Genomic DNA, 17,015 nt, shown 5'->3' with positions numbered 1-17,015 from the left:
TCAACAACCTCAGATATGCAGATGACACAACCTTGATGGGAGAAAATGAGAAGGAATTAAAGAACCTTTTAATGAGGATGAAAGAGAGTGCAAAATATGGTCTGAAGCTCAACATAAAAAAAACTAAGATCATGGCCACTGGGCCCATCACCTCCTGGGGAAGAAATGGAGGCAGTGACAGATTTTACTTTCTTGGGCTCCATGATGGTGACAGCAGTCATGAAATTAAAAGATGCCTGCTTTTTGGGAGAAAAGTGATGACAAACCTAGACAGCATCTTAAAAAGCAGAGACATCACCTTGCCAACAAAGGTCCGTATAGTTAAAGCCATGGTTTTCCCAGTAGTGATGTATGGAAGTGAGAGCTGGACCATAAAGAAGGCTGATCGCTGAAGAATTGATGGTTTTGAATTATGGTGCTGGAGGAGACTCAAGAGTCCCATGGACTGCAAGAAGATCAAACCTATCCATTCTTAAGGAAATCAGCCCTGAGTGCTCCCTAGAGGGACAGATCATGAAGCTAAGGCTCCAATACTTTGGCCACCTCATGAGCAGAGAGGACTTCCTGGAAAAGACCCTGGTGTTGGGAAAGTTGGAGGGCACAAGGAGAAGGGGACGACAGAGGACGAGATGGTTGGACAGTGTTCTCGAAGCAACCAGCATGAGTTTGACCAAACTACGGGAGGCAATGGAAGACAGGAGTGCCTGGCGTGCTCTTGTCCATGGGGTCATGAAGAGTCGGACACAACTAAACAACAAGAGCATTAACATGTACAAACCACAAAAAAGGTAAATAGGAGTGATCAACTAAGGTAGTCAAAAAATAGTTCTGCAAATATCTGTTATTCTTCTCACATGGAGAAATGGAGTTATATAACTCTTTGCCTTTGTTTTTTTCATGCGAGAGCAAGCATGCTAATGTTCACAACTCCTCAGCCCTTGCTTTAAGTATGTCAACTGTTCATTTTTAATTGCCCTAAACCTGCTGCATCATGAGGCACATGAATCTTGTAGCTTTACAAAATAGATATCAATTAACCATTGGGGTTCTAGAAAAAAACACCAAGATTATCAGAAGCCTGAAGCATGCTGATAGTGTCATTAAATAGTTCAGTCACTAGGTGGCACTAAAGTTTATCTCTGGAGTCAGGATGCTCTCATTGTGAGAGAAATAAAATAAAATAAAATAGTAGTAGTAGTAGTAGTAGTAGTATTTCTAGTTTAGTGTGATGTGCCCTCTAGGCATCCCGTGGCAATAAGAGCATAATAATAGAATCATGAATACGGAAGGACCATCTATCTACTTACCAATCAAGATTACAGGGTGCCACTGTCAGAAGGATGGTGCACCATACATCACTATCAGTATTAACAAATATCTCTGTAAGCCTGAGAGACAGTGGAAGGAGGAAAACCTTTCTTTTTTCTGAAGGAAATATGCAGGAAAGTGGGGAGAGGGAGATCAGTATCTGTACTGCTTTCTGGAAGCTTAGAATTGAAATTGCTAAAGGGAACTCTCTGCCAGTTTTCCTAGTAGCACACTCAGGAGCTCTTTCTATTTGTTGTAAGCCAAGATGGTGGGGACTTGAACAAATCATAGAAACTGTAAAGAGAAATGTGCCTGTATCCCAGGTACCACTAAAGCACACCAAGGCAGTTTACCATCTGCACACCTGGGCTGCATCCTTTTGTTTGCTCCTGCAGCAATATTACAAAGCCATTATTGCTGTCACTACAGACTATGCTTTCAATTTATTTTTTTGGTAAGGTGTTTTGAAAGCTGAAAAAGGCTTAAATGATCTCAGGTTTAGCCTTTTCAGGTTTAGCCTCATCTTTTCATTTCTTAAAACTCTGGGCTATCTACAAAGCCAGAGATATAACATCTTAGAACCACAGGACAAGAAAGTACTATGAGACCATGTGGTCAAAGGCTTTGTTTGCAAAAGTGAAGCATTTATCCACCTTCACCACAATTTCCCATAAACTAATCTACACTGTCTAAACCACAGCATGCCAGAGGCACAAAGAACAAGTGCACTGCAGGTGTACAAATACATCCAGATAACTCACTCAAGCAAACTAGACCACATATTTTAAGTGGGAAAAGGAAAAAAGCCACCGGAAAATCTAAGCAAAATGAAAATGCCTTCCCAACCTCTAGGGTAGGATAAAACAACAAACGAAACTTGCAGTCAGTTTCTTACCCCAAAGCAAAACTGACTCACTCTAATCATCAGAAATCCTTTTGATGCTTTCTGCTTCTCACCACAAATGATGGTATCAAATATGGCTGCTTTCATTCAACTGTGGGTTTTTTCACTTGCAATTTGAAGAACCAGGATCTTAAATCGGAATCCATCGAATTGTCACAGCAGAGTTCTATATTTTATATCAGAATAATCCATGACTAGCATTGTCATTGCGGAAAAATGAAACCAAGATTTTTAGAGACCCACCAAAGTACCCAAAAAAGAGCAGTCAGACCCAAGCAAAATGGAAACTTAAACAGCATCAGGCAAGATCTAAAAACAAGATCTAATATCAAATAGAATGGGGGTAAAGACACTGGCAACGCATTGTGGAAAAACAGGCAAATAGTTTTGTCACTACTGCCTTTCTCCTTGCCCTCTAACGACACAGGTTTGTAACAACTGCTCCTGGTTTCCTCTCATTGTTTCTGATTATTTTCCTCTCATTGTTTCTGATTATTTTCATGTACTTGCATACAAAATGGAAAGTCTATCCATGGAAGCATTGTCTATCAGTGGATCCCTTCATTACACTTGATCCCTTCATTACAATCCTGAAACTGGTAATGAGGTAAGGAAATGAGCATATCACTCTCAGATCAGGTGTCTCTCAGAAAGTGGTAAATGAACCCATTAAATTTTAATAACATCTTACTTTACAAACTGTGTTCCATCTGTTATTTCTGCTCCAGTGCTATCTCCTATTAGACTCAAAATAATACATTTGAAAAAAAATGTTTACAGCTTTCTTCCAAAGTAACCTAGTAAATCAGTAGTTTTGCTGCTATGAGCAAGCCTATTTTGGTCTTTACAACCCCTACTTGCTGGAGGTAGCCCGCTTAAATTATTAGCCTGTCTATCTTAGGGAATAAGGACTACTTTTAAAGAAGACAGGTGAACCTTCCCTTACTCACATCTAGAGAAGTGAAGTCCTAGAAAGCAACATGGAATGGGCTCTTTGGAATTAAACTGACAAACTGGAAAAAACCTCTTATGAAATATTTTCCCCTTTCAAGTAAGTGAAAATCCTTTAAACATTTTGTTTATGTAAGACAATCTACAATGTTAGGGAATCAACATTCTAAAATGTTCACCACCTACAATCCTTCATTGTTTTTGAATTGCTTTCTTTCTTCTGGGGACCTTGAGTCTATAGTTTTTAGATAGTAGAAGCAATTATCCCACTTCTGCTATCCTTTTGACATGGCACCTCTCTTGTGCTTGGCTTTTTCATCTGTTCTCCTAAATTTATGTGACATAAATTCTGCTACAGATTGGGAAACAAGAAGCTTATTGCTGTTCATTACAGTGGTGCCCCGCAAGACGAATGCCTCGCAAGATGAAAAACTGGCTAGACGAAAGGGTTTTTCGGTTTTGCGTTGCTTCGCTAGACAAATTTCCCTATGGGCTTGCTTCGCAAGCCGAAAACGTCTTGCGCTTTTTTTAAAAAGCCGCTTGAAGAGGCGCAGTTGCGACGGACCGTGCTTCGCAAGACGAAAAACATTGCAAGACGAAAAGACTCGCGGAACGAATTATTTTCGTCTTGCGAGGCACCACTGTATTCATTACCCTTCAACACACAGACTGTGGGGCTACAATTTCAAACTCATCCCTTCCTAAAACCAGATACATTACTGATACTGAACTTTGAGTTGCAAACCACAACTCTTCCCATGCATCTCTTTCACTCTTCCTCCAGTAACTGGATTGCTCCTGCAATTTTGGCTTAAAAGCACCCATTTCTATTCTAGATTCCTCCCATATATGGTTCTGCTCAAGTCAACCTGGATATTTATCTCTCATAGATATACTTGTGTTTTGAAGTCTCTTTACCACTTATGTACTGATGTGAACTGTTATTCTACTGCTGCAAGATTTCTGGTTCAAAATTTTTCAGTCAAATTTTGGGAAGGATTAAAATTGGTGACAACAAATGGAAAAGTCTTATTTTCTTGTGACAAATGCAGGGTTTCAACAGCAGTTTTCAAAGCTGAAAGGAAAGTTAGATGAGTGCATATATGCACAATATGTGCACACATTTACCCAATTCAAGCAGAGCATATTTCGGATGCCAAAGTTATACGCTTTAACAATGTAGATGGTAGGGAGCTACATGAAGATACTGAATATCAGATCAGTAAGTAAGATTCAATACTTCTGAATGGGCCAATGGGGGGCAGTCAGGTACACTCATCCTGGGCCTCAGAGGGCTAAGCTTAGAGTTTATAACTTTATTCTAACAAAACTCCCACCCCAGGCCTCAGACAAACTCTGCACAGACCTGTTTCTGATATACTGCACCATCAGTTGCAGTAGAGTATGCAAGCTGTTTGCAGGAATAACTAACAGTGGTGCAAATTTTGAAAATGCATGGACTGCAAGCCTTTCAATAAATGTGGGAAATAAGCCATTTGGTACTCACAAATTGCCTTCGAAGTTTAGTTTTGACCCGCTCTGTCTTGGTTTCTGTGGGGTGGATAGAATAGCTGAGGGCACTTAAGTGGTTATCCACTGAAAGGCTCTTCCTCATGTAGAAGGACCGAGTTCTCAAGGATCTGAAAGGCGCCTCGTCCATGGCAGTGCACAGCCTTGGCTGAAGGGCAGGTTCCCTCACAGATTCGGCACAATCATCTTCCAGCTGCCATGTTTCTCCTAGGACAGGGGAGTAAGAGAGAGAAAAGGACCCATGGCCATCAAATAAGGATCCAAAATTAACACTTTTGCTACAAGATTTCCACTTCTTGTCAACATTTTCCTCCGAAGGATAAAAACCATGTTTCCATTAATTTAAGCAACTGTGTTTCCTTCCTGGAGTGAAGATTGCCAGCATGAACAGCATGTTTTTCTCGTTCTTTATTAAGTGTGTACTGCCTAGGTGTACTGCCTAGATGAATAAATATTATTGGTGTGTGTATTCACACAGGTAATGTAAACCCTTGTCAGTAGCTGAAAGATGAGGATGCAAGCAGTATATCGCCTATCTTTTTGCTAGCATGAAAATAGGTCAAAATGAGGGTGCAGAGTTAAGTGAACATTCTAAGGACACCAAAAAAAAACAGTTTGAGAAAGAAGAACATGCATACAAAAGGCAATAAATATTTTTATGAGAAAAGACTCAAAAAAGGTCCATTAAAAATTGAAACCTCTTAGCACAGTACACGCTGCACAAATATAAGGAGCTGGTGTTCTATCTAGTCTGCAACAGTTTAACTACCAGAAGCTCTCTAGGGTCTCAGGTGGAGAAGTTTCCCACAGCTGCTACCAATGATAGCTGCAGAGGCCCTGATCCAACCTCTCTGGTAACTGGCACAAGGGAAGCAGGCAGAGGCCCAACGGAGAGCTGTGCAAGGGTTATCACACCAGGAGAAGACAGGCACTGTGAGGACCCTCCCCTGCCGTCAGAGGGGTGCCACAGGCAGCCAGAAACACAAACCACCCTATCATGGTCCTTCAGAAACACAAACCACCCCATCATGGTCCCTTCAGTCCCATCCTAATCACAAATAAACTAATTTGAGAGAGTCTCACAAAAACTCTCCAAAACTATTTCAAAGCAAATGATGTAGACAATATAACAACCCCTCTCCTTTGGAACACTATGAAAGCGGTCAAAAATTAGCAAAACAGAACAAGACATCACAACTCTCTCATCACGCTACAAACATGAGCCAAGGACTCCTTAAACCTGTAGAACAAAAAAGGAGGGAACTCAACTCACTAGAAATCAACAAAACAATGATCAATATTCTATATTCAAAACAACCCTTTTACGAGTCTGGAGGGAAAAACTTCAGACTATTAGCAAACAGGCATAGGGAAAACAACCATCATCATCAATCTTTATTACGGTCCAGAGACCCAACAAATCGTTACAAAACAATGCAAAATCAACCAAAATAAGAATTCACTGCATCACTAAAAAAGACGGCAACATAACAAAGAAATAAACTCAGAATTTGCGGAATTTTATTCCAACCTAACCCACCTGAAGAGGAAATCAGAAAATTCCTAACAGGGCTGACCATGCCAACCTTAACTGATGAGGAACAGAAATTCATTGACAGTCCTATCACCCCAGAGGAAATAGATACGGTCCTCAAAAAACTGAAACCGCACAAAGCCCTAGGGCCAGATGGCTTTACAGAAGAATTCTATAAGAAATTCAAAGAACCCCTGATGCCCTACATGACCTGTCTATTTAATGACATCATAAAAGAGGGCCCCATTCCTAAAACCTGGACCTCCTCTAAAATAGTATCTATCCCAAAACCACTCAAAGACAGCCTCAAAGTAAAATCATGCCGCCTGATATCATTAATAAACCAAGACTACAAGATATTCACATCAAACTTGGCTAACCGCCTAAAAAAAATTCTACACAAATTAATAGCCCCAGACCAGACTGGCTTCATCCCTGGTCGCAATATAACAGACCCTATTAGGAAACTACTGAATTTAATCAAACACAGCAAAACAACAAAACTCCCACTGACAATTATGCGCCTAGACATCCTCAAAGCCTCTGATTACTTAGAATGGAAATGCCTACTAGCAGTACTAACCAAAATGAAATTTGGTCCCAAGTTCTTACAAACCCTCAAACAAATCTACAGTGGTGCCCCGCAAAACGAACGCCTCGCGAGACGAAAAACTTGCAAGATGAAAGGTTTTTTCGTTTTCGAGTTGCTTCGCAAGACGAATTTCCCTATGGGCTTGCTTCGCAAAACGAAGCTTGCCCCGCAAGCTCCGGGGATAGCGGGAAAGCGCAGCGCGTCTTCCCCGCTGTCCCCGGACCTCTTTTGAAGCAAGGGGCGGCGGGGAGAAGACAAGGGGCTCCCCGTTGCCAGCCCCGCAATCTCCGGGGACAGAGGGGAAGGCGCGCGCGCCTTCCCCTCTCTCCCCGGACGGTCTCCATAGGAACGCATTGATTGATTTTCAATGCATTCCTATGGGAAACCGTGCTTCGCAAGACGAAAAACTCGCAAGAAGAAAAAACTTGCGGAACGAATTAATTTCGTCTTGCGAGGCACCACTGTACTCCCAAGCCTCAGCATAATGCAGGACTAACAGTGTGGACTCTAATACCATACCTATCCGAAGAGGCACAAAACAAGGATGTCCACTGTCTCCCTTCCTCTGAAACCCCTAGCAATCTGAATCTGAGCAGCAACAGACATCAAGGGAGTGGAAACAAAAGGCAGAACCTATAAATTAGGGCTTTTTGCAGGTGACCTGATGTCACGCCAGACCCCATAAACACAGTAGCTGCCCTAAACAAAGAACCCAACACATTTGCAATGGTGTCAGGTATTTTAGGCTATGTGTTTCAACACACGCTCCTCCCTCAAATATACAAAAAGAATTCACCAACATCACTAAGGTAAAACTCTGCCACACCAAGTTCAGATACCATGGGGTACAAATAACCAGAAACCTCAACAAACCGTACCTCCACAATTACAACCTCCTGTGGTGACAAATCAACAAAGACTTGAGAAAATGGAACAACACCAACTTCAGCTTCTCAGACAAAATAGTCATGATCAAAATGATCAACATCCCAAAAGTAACCTACTTATTCCAAATCCCACAATCTGATTCCCCCAACCCAACTTCGCAAATGGCAGAAAAAATTTCACTCGTTTATCTTCTCACACAAAAAACCAAGAATAAACACTAAAAACTAGGGGGTACTCAAATGCCCTGGCTAACACATCACCAATTACCGTATTTTTCGCTCTATAACACGCAGATTTTTTCTCCTAAAAAGGAAGGGGAAATGTCTGTGCGTGTTATGCAGCGAATGTGTGGTCCCTGGAGCCGAAAAATAAGGCAAAAATCAAACCGCGCTTCAGGGAGAAGGGAGCTCCGTGAGAGAGGAAGCTGTTGTGTTCCTGCATTCTGCCTCAGGGTCTTACTGCCCACCCTCTCTGTTTCGTTGCTGTGTTTGCTCAAACGGAACAAAGAGCAGGGAAAGCCCCTCCCCTCCAGGCAAGAAGAGAGGGAAGCAGAGCGTCGTTCTATCCTGCCCCTGCTCCGGAGGGAACAATGTTTGTGAAGGGAAGAGAGATTACAGGTTCGGCTTAAAATTCTGATTTGACTTCCTGCTTTTTGTTTTTGGAGACACACAGCATTCAAATATGCTTTCTTCCATTTAAAAGGATGAAATCCTTAAACAGTGGCTGGCTTGTGTGGGTGGGTGGGGGGAAACTTTTGCCTTCCTTTCCTCACGTTATAGCCCTCTCCTGCATTCTTAGCCTTCTGTGTTTTTCCTTCCCTCCCCACTTAAAATGTGGTTACAAAGCATGGATCCACATGGATCCTCAGGATCTTTGCATTGGGTCAGCCAAAATTCACCATCAGAGCACATAGCATGTCCATGGCTACAGCCTGTCCCCCCCCAAAAAAAATCACGCACCCACTGTTGCCTGGGGCTGCAATGGTGCAAAAACGTGGTTAAAAAGTATGGGTCCACATGGATCCTCAGGATCTTTGCATTGGGTCAGCCAAAATTCACCATCAGAGCACATAGCATGTCCATGGCTACAGCCTGCCCCCCCAAAAAAATCACGCACCCACTGTTGCCTGGGGCTGCAATGGTGCAAAAACGTGGTTACAAAGCATGGATCCACATGGATCCTCAGGATCTTTGCATTGGGTCACCCCAAATTCACCATCAGAGCACACAGCATGTCCATGGCTACAGCCTGCCCCCCCAAAATCACACACCCATTGTTGCCTGGGGCTGCAATGGTGCAAAAACGTGGTTACAAAGCATGGATCCACATGGATCCTCAGGATCTTTGCATTGGGTCAGCCAAAATTCACCATCAGAGCACATAGCATGTCCATGGCTACAGCCTGTCCCCCCCAAAAAAAATCACGCACCCACTGTTGCCTGGGGCTGCAATGGTGCAAAAACATGGTTAAAAAGTATGGGTCCACATGGATCCTCAGGATCTTTGCATTGGATCAGCCAAAATTCACCATCAGAGCACATAGCATGTCCATGGCTACAGCCTGCCCCCCCAAAAAAAATCACGCACCCACTGTTGCCTGGGGCTGCAATGGTGCAAAAACGTGGTTACAAAGCATGGATCCACAGGGATTCTCAGGATTTTTGCATTGGGTCACCCCAAATTCACCATCAGAGCACACAGCATGTCCATGGCTACAGCCTGCCCCCCCAAAATCACACACCCATTGTTGCCTGGGGCTGCAATGGTGCAAAAACGTGGTTACAAAGCATGGATCCACATGGATCCTCAGGATCTTTGCATTGGGTCAGCCAAAATTCACCATCAGAGCACATAGCATGTCCATGGCTACAGCCTGTCCCCCCCCAAAAAAATCACGCACCCACTGTTGCCTGGGGCTGCAATGGTGCAAAAACATGGTTAAAAAGTATGGGTCCACATGGATCCTCAGGATCTTTGCATTGGGTCAGCCAAAATTCACCATCAGAGCACATAGCATGTCCATGGCTACAGCCTGCCCCCCCAAAAAAAATCACGCACCCACTGTTGCCTGGGGCTGCAATGGTGCAAAAACGTGGTTACAAAGCATGGATCCACAGGGATTCTCAGGATTTTTGCATTGGGTCACCCCAAATTCACCATCAGGGCACACAGCATGTCCATGGCTACAGCCTGCCCCCCCAAAATCACACACCCATTGTTGCCTGGGGCTGCAATGGTGCAAAAACGTGGTTACAAAGCATGGATCCACATGGATCCTCAGGATCTTTGCATTGGGTCAGCCAAAATTCACCATCAGAGCACATAGCATGTCCATGGCTACAGCCTGTCCCCCCCAAAAAAAATCACGCACCCACTGTTGCCTGGGGCTGCAATGGTGCAAAAACATGGTTAAAAAGTATGGGTCCACATGGATCCTCAGGATCTTTGCATTGGGTCAGCCAAAATTCACCATCAGAACACATAGCATGTCCATGGCTACAGCCTGCCCCCCCCAAAAAAAATCACGCACCCACTGTTGCCTGGGGCTGCAATGGTGCAAAAACGTGGTTACAAAGCATGGATCCACAGGGATTCTCAGGATTTTTGCATTGGGTCACCCCAAATTCACCATCAGATCACATGTCTGTGGCCACAGCATGAAGCACAAAAATGATACGTCCACTGTTTCATTCAGAATATTTTTTCCCTTGTTTTCCTCCTCTAAAAACGATGTGCGTGTTATGGTCAGGTGCGTGTTATAGAGCGAAAAATACGGTACATGTCTTCTTAAACAATACAGTAATAAAATCAGCACCAACCAGGCCTAAAACAGTTGGATGGTGCCTTGTCTCCTCCTTCCAGCAACTCCTGCAGTCAAGCTGGTGCCAAATGTATTGCTCTGCTTTCATTTGGACCACATCAGCAAGACCAAGAGGGTGGTCTTGGTCTGAGCAATCCAGGACCTTCATACACACTGCTCAGGGTTACGCCCCAGAAAGGTTACTTTGGTGCTGCTAACAGCAAAAACAACACAGGAGGCAGCAGTTACAAGTTATCCGTCTCTGCAGCCACAGCAAGCACTGTGATTTTCCAGTGGTTTGACTTCGCCCCCGGAGGTACACTGCACTGCCTGCTGAGACACATGGGGCAAGCAACAACTCTGACACACAGAGAAAAAAGAAACTGAAAATGGAGGTGCATTTGTAATACAGGTAATTTTCTAAAGGTAGTTTTTAACTAGAAAATGTTTAGAACCATGTTTCTTAAGGATTTAAGGCCGGAGTCAGCAAATTTTTTCAGCAGGGGGCTGGTCCACTGTCCCTCAGACCTTGGGGGGGGCGGACTATATTTTGGGGTGGGAAACTGAATGAATTCCTATGCCCCACAAATAACCCAGAGATGCATTTTAAATAAAAGGTCACATTCTACTCATGTAAAAACACCAGGCAGGCCTCACAAAAAAACCCAGAGATGCATTTTAAATAAAAGGACACGTTCTACTCATGTAAAAACACTCTGATTCCAAGACCGTCCGCGGACCAGATTTAGAAGGCGGTTGGGCCGGATCAAGCCCCCGGGCCTTAGTTTGCCTACGCATGATTTAATGAGTCTCCTGAAAAGGTGGCTACAAAAGAGCTGTCCTGAAGCTTTTCTCAAACCTTTGGCAGAACATAAATTGAATTAATAATTAAAAACAAAGTATACAGGATTGCTTACATTTATTGAAACTTACCTGTAGAGGGCACTGTACATCCTTTTTGACAGTCAGGGGCAGAGTGGTTTCTGTAATGCTTCTGTTCTGGCATATCTTTCTTGTACAATTTTGAATCTAGAAGTGGAACACGGTTTATGATTGGGGACTGAGGAATGCTGGGAAGAGTCCTTGACTTTCCTAGTACAGGTCTCTGTGGCTTTCTGTCTAATGACCTTTAAAAGGAGAAAAGAAAGAGATTGCAATCAGATGTGCCTATGATTACATTTTTTATTCCTACTAATGAAGTAGCAGATTTTTGAAATTAGGTGAGTTCAGAACACAAGACCCACCTTGAGTTGAAAACAGTTTTTACTCCGTATTCCAAAACCCCTTTGAATTTAGCCATGTTCATCATGAGCAAACCCCAACACCACCTCCAGAACTTACATTCAAGAAATAGTAACAAGATGAAGGGGCAAAGAGGGGGACACTACTCATTTATATTTTCATTACACTGAAAAGCTTTACCAAAGCTATTGGCACAAAACAGGATTTCAGGGCCTTTAGTAAAGATCCTGGACCACTCAGAACTACAAATCCAATAAATCTCATGCCAATGAAAATACAAAGATAAGCCTTCCATTTCACCCTGCCACCGCCACCAGTCACTGCTTCTGGAAGGTACGGTAAGTCAGGGAGATTCCAAAAGGGGGAGGCAAGCTAGCTGCAAAGATCTTTACTGAGCCTTTTTTACAGACATTCCCAGACAATCAGGTGCATTTTATGTTTCTTTTTTTACTCCTTTCAATTAAAAATGCAGATTCCAGCTTAACTTCAGTAAGAAATTTCTGGCAGCTAAGAGATGTTAGATGGCCGCCTGTATGTATGAGATTTCTGCATTGCAGAGAGTTGGACTAGATGGCACTTGGAGTACCTTCCAACTCTACAATTCTATGCTTCCAAGATTCTACGGTGGTTAAATATTATGCTGTTTCTCCCATATCAGTCTCTACAGCCACAACAGGCACTGTAACTCTCCAATAGTTTGACTTTAGCCCCAAAGGCACACAGAGACCCAAAAAGCCAATCCTTAATGACTGACTCACCTCCTTTCACTTGGATTGGCTGCAATTAACAGAAAAGGCGAGAAGTCTTATTTTCCAAGGCCAAAAAACTCTCCTGTCATGCTGATTGGGCAGCTCTGGGATACTGGAAGCAGGGACTCTGCTGCAGAAATAACAATGGGTCTTTCACTCCCTGCAACCCTGGACCACTACACCGCTGCTTACAGATAACTGTCACTGGAGTCAGAGAAAAGAACTCACACTTCTGGGGAACTGATGTTTTGATCTGCTCAGCTGCAGGCAATGATTTATTAAGGATGAAGTAAAGAACAAGGGATACATGAAGAAGCATGGAGCCCAGTCTCAATTATTATTTCACAATTTTTTTTTGGCCTATTTTGCTTTCCAGTTCTGACAGTGGAATATATTCTCTGGGGATTTGCAGATCTGTGCTTTCTTTCTTTATCTCTCTTTCTCTCTCTCTCTCTCGCCAAACTAGATGATATTTAGAAACACATGAAACATCTCCATTAAGGGGAAAAAAGTAAAGCACAGCATCAGATGCTACAATCAAGAGAGGCACAGCAGAGGGAGGGACAGGGCTAGATGGGCAAATATTGTGATTTTTAATTCCTTGAAGAAGGCAAAAGAGTCACCCAGCATCTGCAAATCCCTCCCAAAAGCATACCTACCACACAGCCTTGCTGCAGGTGGTGACATTCTACTAGCAAAGGCCCTCAAGGAGAGTACATGAAGATTGCACAAAGGTCAGGTATAATCAACCACCAAATGCACCAAGGCCTATAAATAACTGTTGTTTTGCTTTTTCAGCTGTGGAACTCATAATCAATGTTTGACAAGGATTTTAAAAATTATTCCACTTAAAGTTATTAACTAGTCATTATCAATTCCTACCTGCTGAGCAAACCATGAGGGTATGGAAGATTGTATCGCTACTAAATTTTGCCCAAATGTATTTGCTGCTTGGGAATCAAAGCTATGACATGAAGGGGTGCTTGCCAATATTAAAAGAATGGCCACAGTATACAAACATTTTGAGTTGGATAATTATTTTAAGTTCCAAATACAGTATATAGGATGGATAAGGTGTTTGGATCGGACAAACCACTTGTGCCCTAGATCCTTGCCCCTCTTGACTGATAAAAACTAGCAGGGATGGGATAACTGACTGGGCTGGGGAGATTATTAATGCCTCCTTCTGAGAAGGGGTAGTGCCTGCCTGCTTGGAGGAGGCAGTGGTAAAACCACTCCTCAAGAAGCCCTCCCTGGCTTTGGAAAATCTAAGTAAGGTCCAACCAGCTACTAATCTCCCCTTCTTGAGCAAGGTTCTTTAGCAGGTGGTTGTGGACCAGATCTTTTAGATCCCTTTCAATCGGGGCTTTGGCCCAGTTTTGGCACAGAATATGCTTTGGTCACCCTATATGAAGACTTCTGTTGGAAGAGAGACCTCATTGACCTCTCAGCAGCTTTTGATACCATTGACCATGGTATCTTTCTAGAGCAGCTGTCCGAGTTAGGAATGGGTGGCACCACTTTGCGGTAGTTCCAGACCTACTTGGATGGATGTTTCCAGAGGGTGTTGCTTAGGGAGTATTCTTCAGCCCCGTGGTGACTTTAATGTAAGGTTCCTCAGGATGTGATTTTATTCCCTATGCTGTTTATCATCTACATAAAACCCCTGAGTGGGGTTATCTGGATGATTGGAGTATTCTGTCACACATAGCTGATATGCTGATGACATACAGTGCTACTCCTTTAAATCTGCAGGTGAAGCAGTGAATGCACTGAACCATTTTCTTGCCTTGGTAGTGGACTGGATTAGAGCCAACAAACTGAAGCTCAATCCATGTAAATCTGAGGCACTGTTGGTGGATGGTTCCCTAGGCCAGATGGATGGAAGGTGGCCTGTTCTTGATGGGGTTACACTGCCTCTGAAGGAGCAGGTACCTGGAGAGACTTGGGGGTATCTCTAGATACTTGGGGGTACTTCTGGACCCATTGCTGTCATTTGAGGCTTAAGTAGCCTCAGTGGCACAGAATGCCTTCCATCAACTTTGGCTGGTGGCCTGGCTGCACCCCTTTTGGACAGGGACAGCCTAACTACTGTTGTCTATGCTCTGGTAACTTCTAGGTTAGATTACTGCAACACATTATACATAGGGCTGCCTCTGAAAACGGTAAAGAAACTATTGCAGAATTCAGCAGCCAGGTTACTCACTGGGGCAAGACAGTTTGAGCATATTAATGTAGGGATGAGCAACCTGCAGCCCTAAATATGCTGCTGGACTACACAGTGGTGTAGCATGGGTTGTCAGCACCCGGGGCAAGGCAAGTAATTTGCGCCCCCTAACCTCACCGCATGCCTGGCACCCCCCCCTCCACAGTGGGCGCCGACCCGGCGGCTCGGATCAGATTCGCACAGCCAGCACTGCAGTGAGAGAGTGAGTGAGCCAGGTAGGGGCAGAGAGCTGCGAGTGCGAGCGCACCCCCCCTGCACCCCCCACGTTATGCCACTGGGACTACAACAACTTTTTTAGAGGGAGAGCATTTCCTTCAGGGCTGCAGTGGGAAGGATAGGCTACAACTCTCACTTCCCCATATAATGCAATTCTGAAAAATATTGCAGCCTCAAGCCTGCTATTATTAATTTTCAACAGGTATGGCTGTGTCATGCCTCGTTTGGCCTTGAGCTAATTTGGACATATGCCTGGCTATTCTAAACAACCAGAAAAACCAAAGCCTCCCAGATTTATTTTGGTGACCCACTTAAGGCAAGAGCTTTCAGGTAAAGAGAGCTGCAGGCTTACTTTTCCACCTTCAGCACAAGCCAGAATTAAGTGCAGGATGCACCTATACATGCAGCAGGTGTTGTCAGAGTATAATCCACTGTGGAATTCATGACAAATGTCAAGTAATTCATCCTAAAATTCCATTACAAAATATTCCACTGGATATGGGGCCGCTCTAACATTCAGAGTGGCTTATGGTGCAGTTCAGAGTCAGTGTGCCATTAAAATATCCACTGGTAAATTACTTTTCTTTAGAATCATCCCCATATCAAAAATCCTGGATGGATATTTTACATGAAAGTGCTAGTGCTTTCAAATAAGTGATCCATTACAGTATGTGCATTTTGAGATCATGCAGTCATGTAGAAGACTGTACTCCATAACTTGATGCCCGGCAGACACCAGTCCTAGATTTTTCTGCATGGTATTCAACTAAGTTTTAGTCATAGTAGACCCATAGAAATTACCTAAAATTTCTGTTATCTTTGACCATGCTGGTTGGGACTGATGGGAGCTGAAGTCTAACTAAAACTGGAAGGTCACAGGTCAGCCACCCCTAAATGCAAAGTGGACTAATTGTACTTCATTGAATTTTCACTCATAATTAAATCTTTCCATTCAACTACTCTGGAGCAACTTTTCAGATTTATTTAGTTGTCTTATTAAATGCAAACCAGACAAACATTCTGTGATGGGACGATGAGCTGCTTGTGCGTAAAATCCAAGTCCCTCAGAGTTTGATCAAGTTTGCAAACCTCTGTCTGTAACGGAGCCCCTTAAACATGGCTCCCTCAGTCGCTGGCAGATTCCGACAGTGGTTGCTTTCGGAATCGCTTCCAACATAAAAGCTCCTTAACGGAAACACGTCTTCTGGACTCTCTGCGTGACAGTTTCCGGCGAGGAGTGGGTGTCCCTACGGGAGGTCCTGAAACCTCCCCACTGCCCTCGCTGGAAGTGTCTCGGAGCCATCCCTCCTGCTCACTTTCCCTCAGCTCAGCTCCTCTCCCCCTACTGGTTCCCTCTTCAGCTGCTGAGTCTCTCCCAACCTGTGTGAGCCCTTCCACCTCCCTTCCTTCCGATGGCAGTTCCCTGACACATTCAAAACTCATCTCTATAGTTTTGGGGTGTGGAAAGAGTAACACATATCAAAGGCTATTTCCTCCTCAAGAACTCCTTCCTCCTTTTCTATTGTACATTATAATTAGTTGATGGATAGTAGTTTTATTGAATTAAACTAACTGGCATTTGCTTGTCTATAAACATCCTTTTAGCAATGGTCTAAGACCCAAACAAATCAGAAAGTTTGATTCTTAATAATATTTAAATTGAGACCACTGGAATTCTTTCATCTCTAACACTCATTCAAAAGAGATGTCTGAAACCAGCTTGAAATGAACTGTACAGTCTCTTCCCATATAGCTGGAGTTGTACTTTCACCTATTGGACACTGTCACCTCTCGATTCTTGAACTGAGGATCAGCAGCAATAAGCAATGCAGCCAGGTACTAATAAAGACTGTTTCTTAAAGATCCATCTATTAATTTAAACTGTGCAACATTTGCTTATTCGCGATATACTGATAAGATCATGATAAGATCATGAGATAACTGTAATTACCCAAAAGATAGCTATCTCACAAAGTTGTTGTCACGGCCAGAACTCTCTTCACACAAATGCAATTATGTATACATCAATGGAAGAAAGCTTAGCAGTTGATATTTCTATCTCAATATATTAAGT

The 17,015-nt window shown here is 43.3% G+C and overlaps 1 protein-coding gene across 7 annotated transcripts in view; it reads right to left on the bottom strand.

The window, feature by feature from the left end:
- Positions 1-17,015, bottom strand: part of LOC308573170 (ankyrin repeat and fibronectin type-III domain-containing protein 1-like) — a 384,306-nt gene that overhangs the window by 284,774 nt on the left and 82,517 nt on the right. For 6 of the 7 annotated variants that reach the window (XM_081169829.1, XM_081169832.1, XM_081169831.1 and 3 more), the window contains 2 exons: positions 11,441-11,634; positions 4,671-4,900 (listed from right to left, as the gene is read on the bottom strand). In XM_081169829.1, coding sequence (XP_081025955.1) covers positions 4,671-4,900; positions 11,441-11,634 — 424 coding nt within the window. Of the gene's footprint in view, positions 1-4,670; positions 4,901-11,440; positions 11,635-12,507; positions 12,629-17,015 lie in introns of all 7 variants that reach the window. The other variant, XM_081169835.1, reaches the window with a different exon arrangement.

Source organism: Podarcis bocagei, assembly GCF_964188305.1.
Source record: "Podarcis bocagei genome assembly, chromosome: 14".
Lineage (NCBI taxonomy): Eukaryota > Metazoa > Chordata > Lepidosauria > Squamata > Lacertidae > Podarcis > Podarcis bocagei.
The sequence above is the reverse complement of the archived record's forward strand: the minus strand, read 5'-3'. Positions and strand labels throughout refer to the sequence as shown.